Consider the following 14,420-nt stretch of genomic DNA (forward strand, 5'->3'; position numbering starts at 1 on the left):
ATTGTTATTTTATGGTAAAATGAGATTCAATATGCAAATCCTCCATAAACTTATTTTCGTATATAAAATGGTAAAATAATAATACGATAAGAAAGTGAAAAATATACACTATGAAAGCATAAGTGGCTCAAGTTGTGCAATATTACAACTGTAGTGCAAGTTTACAGTGAGGCGATTGTACTTATAAGTACAAACGGTTCTACAAGGAGCACTTGATGGATCGAGTGTGTTTATAGCTCTTGGGATGAAACTGTTTCTGAACCACGAGGTCCGTACAGGAAAGGCTCTGAAGAGTTTGCTGTATGTAAGAAGTTCAAACAGACTATGTCCATGGCTGAAGCCGCGTATGCTAGAAGCTGTATCTTGATAATTCTCTCAGCTCTTGACGCGATCTGCTGTAGTGCTTTCTGATCAGCAGCTGTATACTGTAGCTGTGATTCCACACTCAAGATACAGTGGGTTAAAAAACTCCAGTGGTGAACTGACAGTGACAACGCTAAAGCAGCTATGTCATTTGGAATAGTTTGGCCAACCATTATATGGTTACAGGTTGATTACAATCAGATGCCTTAAACTAAAAAACGATATGCAGTTAATTTTAGTGTATTTAATAATGCTGCGTCAGGGATGTGAACCTAAAAAATAAAGAGAAACTACACAGGAACAGTAGTATTGCTTTGACGCTGGGTGCTGCCAGTTTGCAAAACTGAGCCAAAAACTTGCGTATGGAATGGTTTCAGCTGGCGTGAGAATGGGCGTGGCTTTATGTCAAGTTTAGTTTTAACACATTGCGATGTGAGCATGGAAACGGGTGTACACAACATTTTTGTGCATATGCACCATTTATATATGATGGCCCAGGACTCTAAAGACATGGACCTTCGTCCTTTTGTAAAGATATCAGGAGCGCCACACACCCCTTTCCAGCGACCTCACAACCCTCCCATGCTCTCCCAATCCATCTACTAACTTCACAGGAAGAGTCACAAGAGACATGAATGTCACTGCCGAGGTAAGTAAACCTCTCGCCAAGGTCGACACTCTCTCTGCAGACAGACACACTGCTGATGGCTGTGCCCAGGAGGTAATTAAAGGCCTGGATTTTGTTTTTTATCCAAGACACTCGCAAGCCCAGACACTCACACTCCTTGCTCAGTCTCTTGAGCGCCTTGAACACTTTATGAAAATTGACAAAGGCTGCAAAGAAACTCTGCCAATATTTGCATTTGTGTTCCATGAGAACCCTCAGTGCCAGGATGCAGCTGATGGTAGACTTCTTAGGCATTAAACCAGACTGCTCCGGTTGCTGGTAGGTGAGCAAGTGAACACGAATCCTATTGAGGACGACCCTAGCGAGGACCTTACCTGGCACCGAGAGCAGTGTTATCCCCCAGTAGTTGGTGCAATTCAGGTGATTACCCTTCCCTTTAGAATTTCCTTACCTGGAAACTTTCAAGTTTGAAGGTTCATTCTTGTCATGGGGCCGATAGGGTATTTGTTCTTGTTAACACTTTCATTTAAACATTCATTATAAGCAGCTATAAAAGAGTTTATGAACATTTTATAAACTTTACTATTAACTACAATCAATTACTATTAAAACCAAGAATACTCTTGAGTATGCTATTGTCTTTTTCATTGTTTTATATTATGTTAAGAATACTTGTAATACACTTTATAGCATGCATTAGATATTATGCTATTTAAATATCACCTGTCCTTAAACAATATATAAGTGCAAAGAAGTATTATAAAGGATGTAATAGAATATACTAAAACTATGTAATACTAAGGAGTTTACCTAAATGTATTCAAAATATTCAACTTTGAAATATAAGGTGGCAGTCTGAATGTGCCACTATACAGACTGCAGACATGAACTTTACACTTTCCTAAAAACGGAACTACACAGTTTTCTACAGCATGCTGGTCAGCAGATGTCATTCGAAGATGACAGCCAGCAAGAAAATATACACCTAGCAAAGTTTTAAAGTCCATTGTGAAAGCAGAAATGTGTAATTGACAGCATGACTCACTCATGCACAGGACACAGGCCAAGTCCCTTGAATTTCTACTGATGACCAAGAAAATTTTTTAATTTCATGTTTTTTGCAGAACAAAAATAAAAATGCTTCTGATAGAATAGAAGGTAATGGCGACCAACAGCAAACGATATCAAACTGTTGATGAAAAAAATCTAAAACAAATGGGAACAAGAATTTAAATTGAAGACCAGAATCCTCTCTCATTCACTGGTCATGAGTCCAGCCAGTTTTGTTTTAATTCTTTCTTTGCTACAACCTCCAGGGTCCAGAGTGTATCCTATAACTGAGTCTGCCCTTTTAATTAGCTCGTTGATTCGGTGCACCTCTCCTGAAGTGATGTTACCAGCCCAGCACACATTACACTACAGGGTAGAAAATCATACTGGCCATCACAGACTTACTGAAGGATATCACTTCCCACATTAAAGGAACACCGTCTCCTTACAAAAAACGGACACAGTCTGCATGGCCCTTTCTTATATGGTTCCTCTGTGTGTCGTCCAAATGCTCTTTCAGATTTTAGTTCACAACAGCATTTTCCGCAAGTAATTAATCTCACAATAGTTTAGTATTTGGGACGTCCTGAACATCATTTATTTTTTCTGTCATTACTGCAAACTACAATGTGGGAAGATACATATAAAAATATTTTTTGGGTGCAGTATTTTTTGAATAGCTTCCAAAAAACACTTTTCAAATGTTTCTCTCTTTCAGATTACATTATTAATAAAATATTTACAGGCAGTTAATGGCTGTTAATGATGGCTTCTTAAGCTAAGGTATTATCTTTTTCTGTTTCATATTTAGTATCTCAGTAGCCTTTATGTCCTATTCAATTTCTTGAATACAGTGGACAGTAAAGCTATTCAGTGCAGACTAAAACCCAAGGATCACGCAACAAATGCTTTTCTTGGCAGGAGAAGGCAACACAATGACAAGAAAAAATACCATTCAGGACCTATCTTTCATAAACGTTAACATTATTATACAATGTTATTGACTGTTATATCTGCCTTTGCACTCTCCACCTTACATTTTTTAACTTGCACTGCATTTTTATTTAATTAATATTGTTTTTATCAGTATGCTCCTGCTGGGGTATGTGAATTTCCCCTTGGGGATTAATAAAGTATCTATCTATCTATCTATCTATCTATCTATCTATCTATCTATCTATCTATCTATCTATAAACAATAGCACAATGAATTGAATACTTCACAAAGCATTGTCTGCACAAACTTCTATAAAAGAGACAAGTAGTGCTCCCTACAATCAAATTTATATCTTTAGCGCAAACTCGTTTCCATTCATATCAGTTTAGTTTATTTTTATAGCATCCATAACAAATTCAGAAATTTACAAAGATACAAATGATATATACAAATTGCACAGGTTCGGCGTCTGGGGTCAAGAGTCCACAGGTCAAATTGCCTGCTGATTCTCCTGTTTTATCCCCCCAAACACTTGTCTCATATTAACAGTTCTCCAAACACCTCCTGCAATGTCTTTACTTTCCTGTCACCCCATAAGAGAACCTGCTCCATGGAAATATATTTGAAATTCTGCACTGAATGAGAACTGCAGCTGTCCTGAGCTGTCATTTCTGCTTCTTATTCTTCCAGTGCCTATATGGAACCTGGTAGTGTCATCAAGCTTGGCAAGAATTGTGCATAAGATGGATCAGAACATGAACTTACATGGCATTCAGTCTTACTCCTGTCATCTTAGGACCAACATTTCAATGTTTACCCAGTCAGATTATTCCTTCCTGAAGGTGGCACAATTAAAGAGCAACTGTATATGCTGGATCATTTCAGGAAGGGCACAAACACACAGTATATATTGAGGGACTAATTATACAATCATGACATGAGGCATCAGTAAAGGACCTCTTTCTCTTCAGATGAACCTTTGAAATTATACAATAATATGTGAGGCTCACTTCCCCAGAGATTCAGATTCATTTTTGTTCACCTACATTAAAGCAGTTTAGCAGTCCACAGATCCCTCATTATCGTGAATGCATCTTCTGATCAATATATCCATCATCACCACATTGCTGTTCTTTATGAGTTTCTCAGAAAGTTCAAGTTGTTTCTACAATTTAATACCGCAAAGGAGGGTATTTCATTGGCTGAATACTCTTCTCAAGCGTGCACCTTTTTACCAGTTCTTGTAAACTCTGTAATTGTGTCTTGAACTTCTTTTTCTTTTTCTTCTTTCTTTTCTTCTTTTTAAGTCTTGCGGATGGTGGTTGAAATTCCACATCTGGTCCAACTAAAGCTCCTACCTCAGCCTCAGACTCGGCTGATGTTCCCAGCTCAGGCTCCAGGTCAAATTCAAGTAGAGTTTCCATTTTTGGTGTGAATTCCTCCATTGCTCCAGTTTCATAATTAGGTTCAAACTCTGCCAATATATCTGTGTCAGGTTCAGGTTCTGATTCCATCAGTGTTTCCCCCTCAGGCATATATTTAAGTTTATCTAATGTCTTGGTATCAGGCCTAAGTTCAACCTCAATCAGTGCTTTCTCCTCCTCCTTAGTAAGTTCAGGTTCAGTAAATGTTTCTTGCTCAGGAATAGTGTCAAGAAATGTAGAAGGTCCAACAAGAGTTTCAGGCTCTGATAATTTTCGTTCCTTAGTTGCATTTGTAGTGTCTGGCATCATATCATGTTCATTTTCTGGCAATATTCCAGTTTCAGATTCAAACCCTGGAACAGAAGACATACTTTCAACAGCCATAATCTCAGGCTCTAATAAACATGCTGTCTCAGGCCCATTCTCTGGTTCAATTATGGGCAATGTAGATACATCATACTTATGGCCAGAAAGTTTCTCTTCCTCCAATTTAAGCTGAGGTTTGGTTGTTCCTGTTGCCTCAGTTTCTTCCTCAAGCTCAGCCTTAACTAATGCTTCTGTTTGAAACCCATCTGGTTCTTTCTCAGGCTCAGGCTTCACTAACACTTTCGTTTCAAGCCCTCCTGGTTCTTCCTCCTTATGTTCAGTCAATACTTCCACTGATGGTTGAATTTCAGGTTCATGCAGAGGCTCAGGCTCATGGGATAACTTCATATCAGAGCAAATGTCAAGCACTATTCCTTTTTCGGGTTCAGGTTCTCGCTCAACTACTTTTTCTTCCTCAGTCTCCAATTGAGGTTGAAAACCAGATTCTGCTTTTTCCACCTTGTGCTTAAACTCAGATTCAACTGATATTTTAGGATCCTGTTGATTATCCATTTCAGCATCAAATAAAGTTTTGGTCAAAGGCTCATGTAATGAAACCCCTTCATGCTCAGGTAGATATACTTTTTCCTTTTCAGATCCAGGCTCAGGCTCAAGATCAGATTTTCTTTCCTTAGGGTCAACCAGTAATTTTTCATCAGGTTCAGGCTCAGCTAATCTTTCACGATCAAGAGTATGCTCAGCTGAATCTACCATTTCAGGTTCAAATTTAGGCTGAGATTCACTTGGAGGTTTAGGTTCATGTTCAGATATAAAAACAGTTCCAAGTTCAGGTTCAAACTCAAATACAGGCAAGGATTCAGGTTCAGGTTTGGGTTCAGTATACTGCTCGGTTTCGGGTGCAGGTTCCGGCTTAGGCTTAGGCACAAGCTCTGGCACAGCATCAAGCTTAGGTGCAGGTTCTGGCATGGCATCAAGCTTAGGCTCAAGCTCTGGCACAGCATCAAGCTTAGTCTCACCCTCTGGCACAGCATCAAGCTTAGGCTCAAGCTCTGGCACAGCATCAAGCACAGGCTCAGGCTCTGGCACAGCATCAAGCTCAGGCTCGGGCTCTGGCACAGCATCAAGCTTAGGCTCAGTCTTGGGCACTGGCTCAAGTTCGGGCTCTTGCTCAGGTACAGGTAGAGGTACAGGCTCAGGCTCATGTTGAATTAAAATGGCTTCTTTAACCTGAAGGTCATCCAGTTCTCCTTTCTCATGTTCAGGCTCACTTGATTGTTTAAGCTTAGGCTCAATAAGCTCCACTTCTGGTTCACGTTTTTGTACAACCTGAGGCTTCATCTTTTGATGAGAAGGTAATGCTTGTTCATCTGGAAATACCTATAAAGGTTGGAAGGATCGATAGTTAGTATGTAGCAGCCAAAATATAAGCTTCACATTTAAATAATATTTTCTAAATATTTCTGGATGACTTCAAATGTTAAAAAATGAAGATAACTATAGATATGATTCCAGAGATACTATAAATAGCACTTTTACTCTAACAAATTTTCAGCATAACAAAACCAATGAAATAAGCTTAAGCAAAAATGATTGTCACAATGAATTCAAAAGAAAATGCAAATTATGAATATTCTCAAAGTAAAAGCTGTATTTGCAAATATTATGAAGTAACTCTCATATAGCAATAAAACTGTCAAAATTTCTCAATTTATGAAATAGTGCCATATTTAAGAAAATAAAAAATTAAATTAAAGCATTTTTAAAATACAGAAAAATACCAAATACTGGTGTTTTTCCAAGAGTTAATTCTATTTCCCCTTGGGATTAATAAAGTATCTATTTATCCATCCATCCATCTACAGTATCTGTTTAAAATGAAAATGTTTGTTACAAATGACTGTCAATCCATTTTAATTAAAATGCTGCTACCAACTGCTGATGAATCAGCAGCAAAGTTGCAAAGGCAGTACGATCTCTGTATCAATATTTTCAGGTGTGGACAAATGTATTTGGAACAATCGCCCTAAGTGAGCCTGCAGTGTAGTAGCAGGCATGCATCTGTGTTGCAAAAGAGTGAACGAAATTCTTTAAAGCTGCTACTATTCTGAAAATCTGTACACACCTGAACTAATAATGCTTTACAAAAAATTGCATAATATTAACAAACTAGTCAAACTGAAGATATCATATTCAATGTAAGATTTATTTAAACCTTAAATTTTATAGTTATATATATACTTTCCCTGTGACCTTGACATGAAGCCAGTAAACAGATATAAATTGTGAATGGATGATACCCATCATTGCTCATAGAATTAGATATGTCAATATATAAACAAAATATTTCATATCAGTTTGCTTAACATACATTTTTAGAACTGAAAGTCAGATAAGGACATACCATTCCAGATGACTTCATTAAGCTTTTAAGTTGTTTGTTCTCTTCTTCTAGGGCTCTGTTACGCAGAATAGTATCTTCCAACACACTCATAGCATCATTAAGTTTTTCCTGATAATGAACAACTTCTTGTTTACATTTCCTCACCATATTCTAACCAGAAAACAGAAGGACCAAATCATTAATTTCAAAGCATGTTGCTATAATTATATATTATTACATAATTATATGAACTTGTTAGGAGTGAAAGAAGTTTTGTACCACTTCTCTCAATAGAAAGATTGTGTAGTTAGGTTGTGCAAAGACCACCATTTTTCATTTAAAGTCAGTAAGACCAAAGAAAGATTATCTGAAGTTCAAAGACATGAGACTCATATGCTCACTACCTTTACTTCTGTGTGATGAGGCGGAAAATAATGAAGAGTGACCTTGCAAACCACCTTAATAATAAGTTAAACAGGAATAATAATACAAAAAAGATTAGCACAATATTATACTGTTGTTTATCCTTCCTTTATACACTAAGATTGTTCAAAGTGGTTAGAAACATTGTACTGTCCATCTACCGCAGACCTGATGCAGCTTCTCATTCCACTTAGCTCTACATTGTGGTCACATGGTCTTGGCAAACAAAGCCTGAAGTTGCCAAGATTATTGATGTTAAAATGAAAAGCAAGAAAAAATGGTGAGAAAGCTAGCGTGGTTCTAAATCAGGAAGAGACAAACACAATACACAAACCAAAAATCAACGTCAAAATAAGCTGAAGCAAAAGACTGCCTTGGAATCCTTTCCCTATTTAACTATCTTGAAACAAACGTTTTTTAGAGTATATATGGAGTTTTATCCATATATTTAGATGATGGGATCTCTGCACCATCCTTATACAGTAAATAATTGTGGTAATGATGATGTCATACAATACTGTAAATCCTGTTTGGCAACAAAATCACATAAGAATTACTTGAATGATGCAATGATGTCACAAAAATTGCAAAAAAAATGTAATAATATAATAAAATAATTGTGAAAAAAGCAACAGAATTGGAATAAGGAGGATCAAAAACTAAGTTTAACAACAGTATACAGGAACTGTGCATAGCCCCTACATCTAGAGATGACCATTTTAATTGATTTTAAAAATTAAACATATTTAGAACCATTAATAAAGAATTTTTAATAGAATAGGTTTTTATATTATAGTAAGTATTTTGGAAACAGGATTTCTGATTTTTTTCAGTTTTAAATATGGATGATACGTTTGGATACAGTTTACTGAAGATTTCTTTTAATGGATGAACTCAAGAAGGGCAACTATACTCATTTTTAGAAAACCCTTTATTCTAAACACATATATCTATGATGTTTTCCCAGGTGCACCAAGGATACTATACTATGAAATACGGGTGAGGGAATAGCACTCTAAAAATAAACTAAAAGAATTTTTAAAAATTCTTTTAAAATTTAAAACACCTAAAGATGATTCCCTATCAAAAGCTTTGTATTTTTAACTTACTCGGCAAATATCAGTGTTACTAGTCTAGGAACTCTAGGGAAAATCTTTTATCTGAGATAGACTATATTAATTTAACAATTATTTACTAAATATCCAGTATTAATAATATATACATACACTTTCAGAGTTTCAGATATAAAAATCATCAAACAGGCCCTTAATGTCTGCAAAAACCAATGTCTTTACAGATTAGAACATTAGAACAGTCTAGACGAGAACAGGCCATTCGGGCCAACAAAGCTCGCCAGTCCTATCCACTTATTTCTTCCAAAAAACATCAAGTTGAGTTTTGAAAGTCCCTAAAGTCCTACTGTCTACCACACTACTTGGTAGCTTATTCCAAGTGTCTATCGTTCCAAAATTTTGTAATGTTTGTGTGAAATTAACCCTTAACAAGTTTCCAACTGTGCCCCCGTGTTCTTGATGAACTCATTTTAAAATAACAGTCTCGATCCACTGTACTAATTCCCTTAATAATTTTAAATACTTCCATCATGTCACCTCTTAATCTTGTTTTGCTTAAACTGTATAGGCACAGCTCTTTTAATCTTTCTTCATAATTCATTCCCTGTAGCCCTGGAATCAGCCTAGTTGCTCTTCTCTGGACCTTTTCTAGTGCTGCTATGTCCTTTTTGTAGCCTGGAGACCAAAACTGCACACAGTACTCAAGATGAGGACCAGTGCATTATAAAGGCTGACCATAACCTCCTTGGACTTGTACTCCACAGATCGTGCTATATAACCTAACATTCTGTTAGCCTTCTTAATGGCTTCTGAACGCTGTCTGAAAGTCGATAGCTTAGAGTCCACTATGACTCCTAAATCCTTCTCATAAGGTGTACTCTCGATTTTCCGACCGCCCATTGTGTATTCAAACCTAACATTTTTACTTCTTATGTGTAATACTTTACATTTACTGACATTAAATTTCATCTTCCACAAATCTGCCCAATTCTGTATGCTATCCAAGTCCTTCTGTAATGATATAACGGATTCCAAATTATCTGATAATCCACCTATCTTGGTATCATCTGCAAACTTAACCAGCATGTTACTTATATTCCTATCTAAATCATTTATAAAAATAGCAGCGGCCCTAGCACTGACCCCTGTATCCTTTTGTTGCCTCCTCATAGAATTCCAGCATGTTAGTAAAACACAACCTCCCTCTTCTGAAACCGTGCTGACTGTTCAGAATAACTCCTTTCCTTGCCATGTGTTGATCAATCTTATCCTTAATAATTCCTTCCATTAATTTTCCTGTGATACATGTTAAACTTACTGGCCTATAGTTGCTTGGATCTGCCCTGTCACCCTTTTTATATAATGGGATGATATTTGACATTTTCCAGTCCTTCGGAATCTCTCCAATGCGCAGTGACTTCCTAAAAATATGTGTCAAGGGTTTATATATGTACTCACTAGCCTCCTTAAGAACACGTGGATAAATATTATCTGAGCCTGGTGATTTGTTTGATTTCATCTTATTTAATCTGAGCAGCACTTCTCCCTCTACAATTTCCAAATCCCTCAGTACCTCCTTAGTACTCGCGTTTACCTCTGGGAGGTTATCCACTTGCTCACTTGTAAACACCTCAGAAAAATGGAAGCTTAGGGCATCCGCTATTTCACGGTCTGTATCTTTTAATTCCCCTTTACTATTTCTGATGCACTTGACCTCCTCCTTGACTGTTCTTTTACTACTAAAATACTGAAAGATGTTTTTATAAGTTTGTTCTGGTCAACCTGGAGTATTAAGAGTAGGGTTGGACTAGAATTAATTATGGAGGCTGCAATTTAAGGGACTGAACTATTGTCTGGTGGGGAAATAAAGAGAAATTATCAAAATATATTTATGCAAATAGGGCTGTGATGAGTCAAAGCTTTCCAGTTCTGGATAGGACAGCAGTCCATCATAAGATAGGCGTCACGGATGGCTTGGGGGCGACCCGGCAAGGACGCCCCGGAGGACCGGAGGAGGGCTTGCGCCTCCCCCAGACCACGTGGGGGCGACCGCCCTGGTGCCTATGGGGACCACGGGTTCAGAGCTTTGAAGCTCAACCCTGTAGGGGACCGGGGTCACCGCCAAGGGGGTGTCCCAATGCCTTGGGAGCCATGGACCTCAGCACATCCGCCACACCTGGAAGTGCTGGGGGGAAAAGGATTGGGAACACCCGGAGTGCTTCCGGGTGCATAGCCAGCCGGCACTTCCGCCACATTGGGGAGTGCCAGCGGAAGATTGTCGGGAGACACCTGGAGCACATCTGGGTGATTATGAAAGGGGCCACCTCCTTCTGTTCGTTGGCTTGAGTTGGGAGTGGAAAAGGACGGAGCTCAGGAGGAGAGGCAAGGAGGTGGCCTGAAGAGTAAGGCATTTGAATAGGCCTGGACTTTAGGGGGTTGTGTGTGCTTCACAGTATTGTAAATAAATGTGTTGTGGGTGACCCAGTGATGTCCATCTGTCTGTGTCCGGGCCGGTTTCCATATAGAGCATGTCTGTGCAAACAGCCATACATATTCACATGGAGACAATGAAGTGCCCTCAGTTAGCCTAGAGCGCATGTTTTTAGTATGTGGCAGGAAAACTAACTCCCTAGATAAAACCCACATGGAAAAGAGGAAAATATATAAACTCCGCACAGACAGTGACCAGGCATGTAACATAAGCCAAAGTTCTACAAGCAATGAGACAACATTAACAACCTTTGATCTACTACTTGCACTACCACCAAAAAAAAAAAGTTTTATAGAAATGCAACATTGTGTACTTTAGAACTTGGATATAAGTCTGAAAAAATTGCAAGGCTAATCTTTGTCCTGAAAAACTGTAAAGGGGGATAGTTTTGTTTCAGTTTTTCTTAATAAAGAGCTAACAGTTTTGCGCTTAGTCGAGGACTCTGCTGGACTTCTCTTTTCAGCCGCCAGAGAACCACGTCCAATTTTGAAGATGACATTACTAAATTCTACGTCTGTCTGAAACAGCACTTTCAAGTTCTGCTGTGCTGGTATGTTCATCTGTTGAAGTTTTCCCATGTTTTGCCTCCCTCTGTTAATTTGACAGTGCAAGAATTCATAATGTACATAATGTATACTTGCACTGTATTTCCCCCTTGAGACAATATAAAATACTAATATCTGTCTCCTCTATGTACTCTTTATGTATAAGTATGTGTGTTGTGAGGGATGACAGGCAGGGACCGTTGTCCTTGCTGGAACTGGTTTGGGATCCTTAACTGGCTGGGATGACAATAGCACGTTAGTACAGAGGAGAGCAATACACTCAGGTTATTATCTTCCCCCATACGCTAAGTGGCAGTATCCCTGGGCTTCAGGACCAATTTAGACAACTGCAGTGAATACCAGGAATTGTAGTCCAGTAGCTCAACCCTGCTGGAGTCCATTGATGGCCCTACGGGGTGCTGTAGGAATGTTATACTCCCTGGTCTTGGGGACTTCCATATGGCCCGGATGTACTTCCTATGGGCAAAGCCCTGGCATCGTTAGTACTCCCAGATATAGAATAGAAGAGAAAGGAGAGTTGGAGCCAGGCGTGGAGACAGGAAACACTCGCCTCAAAGGAGTAGTTGGGTGGAGAAGAGAGAGGAGAAAAGACAACCTGTAGAACTGTTGTACAGAGATATATTGCAATAAAACACCCTTTGTTTTGAGCCGGGGCTGTTTTGTGTACTTATGAATGTGGTTTGGGGCTATGTGATGCCCCCTAGCTTTCACATTGTGCATATACATATATACTGTACTAGCAAAATACCCGCGCTTCGCAGCGGAGAAGTAGTGTGTTAAAGAAGTTATGAAAAAGAAAAGGAAACATTTTAAAAATAACGTAACATGATTGTCAATGTAATTGTTTTGTCACTGTTATGAGTGTTGCTGTCATATACACTCACCTAAAGGATTATTAGGAACACCATACTAATACGGTGTTTGACCCCCTTTCGCCTTTAGAACTGCCTTAATTCTACGTGGCATTGATTCAACAAGGTGTTGAAAGCATTCTTTAGAAATGTTGGCCCATATTGATAGGATAGCATCTTGCAGTTGATGGAGATTTGTGGGATGCACATCCAGGGCACGAAGCTCCCGTTCCATCACATCCCAAAGATGCTCTATTGGATTGAGATCTGGTGACTGTGGGGGCCATTTTAGTACAGTGAACTCATTGTCATGTTCAAGAAACCAATTTGAAATGATTCGAGCTTTGTAACATGGTGCATTATCTTGCTGAAAGTAGCCATCAGAGGATGGGTACATGGTGGTCATGAAGGGATGGACATAGTCAGAAACAATGCTCAGGTAGCCTGTGGCATTTAAACAATGCCCAATTGGCACTAAGGGGCCTAAAGTGTGCCAAGAAAACATCCCCCACACCATTACACCACCACCACCAGCCTGCACAGTGGTAACAAGGCATGATGGATCCATGTTCTCATTCTGTTTACACCAAATTCTGACACTACCATTTGAATGTCTCAACAGAAATTGAGACTCATCAGACCAGGCAACATTTTTCCAGTCTTCAACTGTTCAATTTTGGTGAGCTTGTGCAAATTGTAGCCTCTTTTTCCTATTTGTAGTGGAGATGAGTGGTACCCGGTGGGGTCTTCTGCTGTTGTAGCCCATCCACCTCAAGGTTGTGCGTGTTGTGGCTTCACAAATAATTTGCTGCATACCTCGGTTGTAATGAGTGGTTATTTCAGTCAAAGTTGCTCTTCTATCAGCTTGAATCAGTCAGCCCATTCTCCTCTGACCTCTAACATCAACAAGGCATTTTCACCCACAGGACTGTTGCATACTGGATGTTTTTCCCTTTTCACACCATTCTTTGTAAACCCTAGAAATGGTTGTGTGTGAAAATCCCAGTAACTGAGCAGATTGTGAAATACTCAGACTGGCCCGTCTGGCACCAACAACCATGCCACACTCAAAATTGCTTAAATCACCTTTCTTTCCCATTCTGACATTCAGTTTGGAGTTCAGGAGATTGTCTTGACCAGGACCACACCCCTAAATGCATTGAAGCAACTGCCATGTGATTGGTTGATTAGATAATTGCATTAATGAGAAATTGAACAGGTGTTCCTAATAATCCTTTAGGTGAGTGTATATATATACTAGCAAAATACCCGCGCTTCGCAGTGGCGAAGTACTGCCTTAAATTTTTAATAAGAAGAAAATTAAACCTTTTTAAACTGAGGGATAATATACCAATAATTATTTGTTAAGGATCTCTTTGTATACCACATTGTGAGTTCGGCCCTCCAGTTGTAATATGACCAAGCTGTGCGCTGAGCTTACTCTTGAACATGAGTTTCATGGTTTGTTTCAATTACGACAGTATTTGTAGGACTTGTGTTGAAGAGACATTCGGCATCTGTCAAGCGTTGTAAGCATACAACCGGTTTCATCCATAACTTCACATCCAGCTTTTGAGAGTTTAAACATTCATAAACATCAAAGTGTCCACTACTGAAATCGTCACCTGTTAATCTAAGATGTTTAAGAGGCATTGGCGGTTGTCGAAAGGTGTAAAATATTTGGCCATTTCGGTACACTTGAAAGCGACAACCAAACAATTCAGCGGCAGCCATCAACTCACATGCAGATGCATAGGTGAAGGACTTAAGCATTTCACTCTTATAGTGCTCCTGTGTAGTATAATTATCTCCTGCACCGTCATCAGTCCACACCTTGAACCTGTCCCAGTCATTCAATACATAAGACACAATGTTCCTCCAGATATCAAGAGTGAGCCTGATATGGC

At 38.9% G+C, this 14,420-nt stretch overlaps 1 protein-coding gene across 1 annotated transcript in view; it reads right to left on the minus strand.

Moving 5' to 3' along the window:
• Nucleotides 1-3,389: 3,389 nt before the first annotated feature.
• The window catches only part of LOC120527932 (titin-like), a 72,860-nt gene continuing 61,829 nt past the window's right edge, over nt 3,390-14,420 (minus strand). Inside the window, exons 13-14 of the mRNA XM_039751896.1 lie at nt 7,131-7,280; nt 3,390-6,106 (exon numbers count right to left, since the gene is read on the minus strand). Of these exons, the coding sequence (XP_039607830.1) occupies nt 4,151-6,106; nt 7,131-7,280 (2,106 nt within the window). The 3' untranslated portion in view covers nt 3,390-4,150. The remainder of the gene's footprint in view (nt 6,107-7,130; nt 7,281-14,420) is intronic.

Source organism: Polypterus senegalus, chromosome 4 (genome assembly GCF_016835505.1).
Source record: "Polypterus senegalus isolate Bchr_013 chromosome 4, ASM1683550v1, whole genome shotgun sequence".
NCBI lineage: Eukaryota > Metazoa > Chordata > Cladistia > Polypteriformes > Polypteridae > Polypterus > Polypterus senegalus.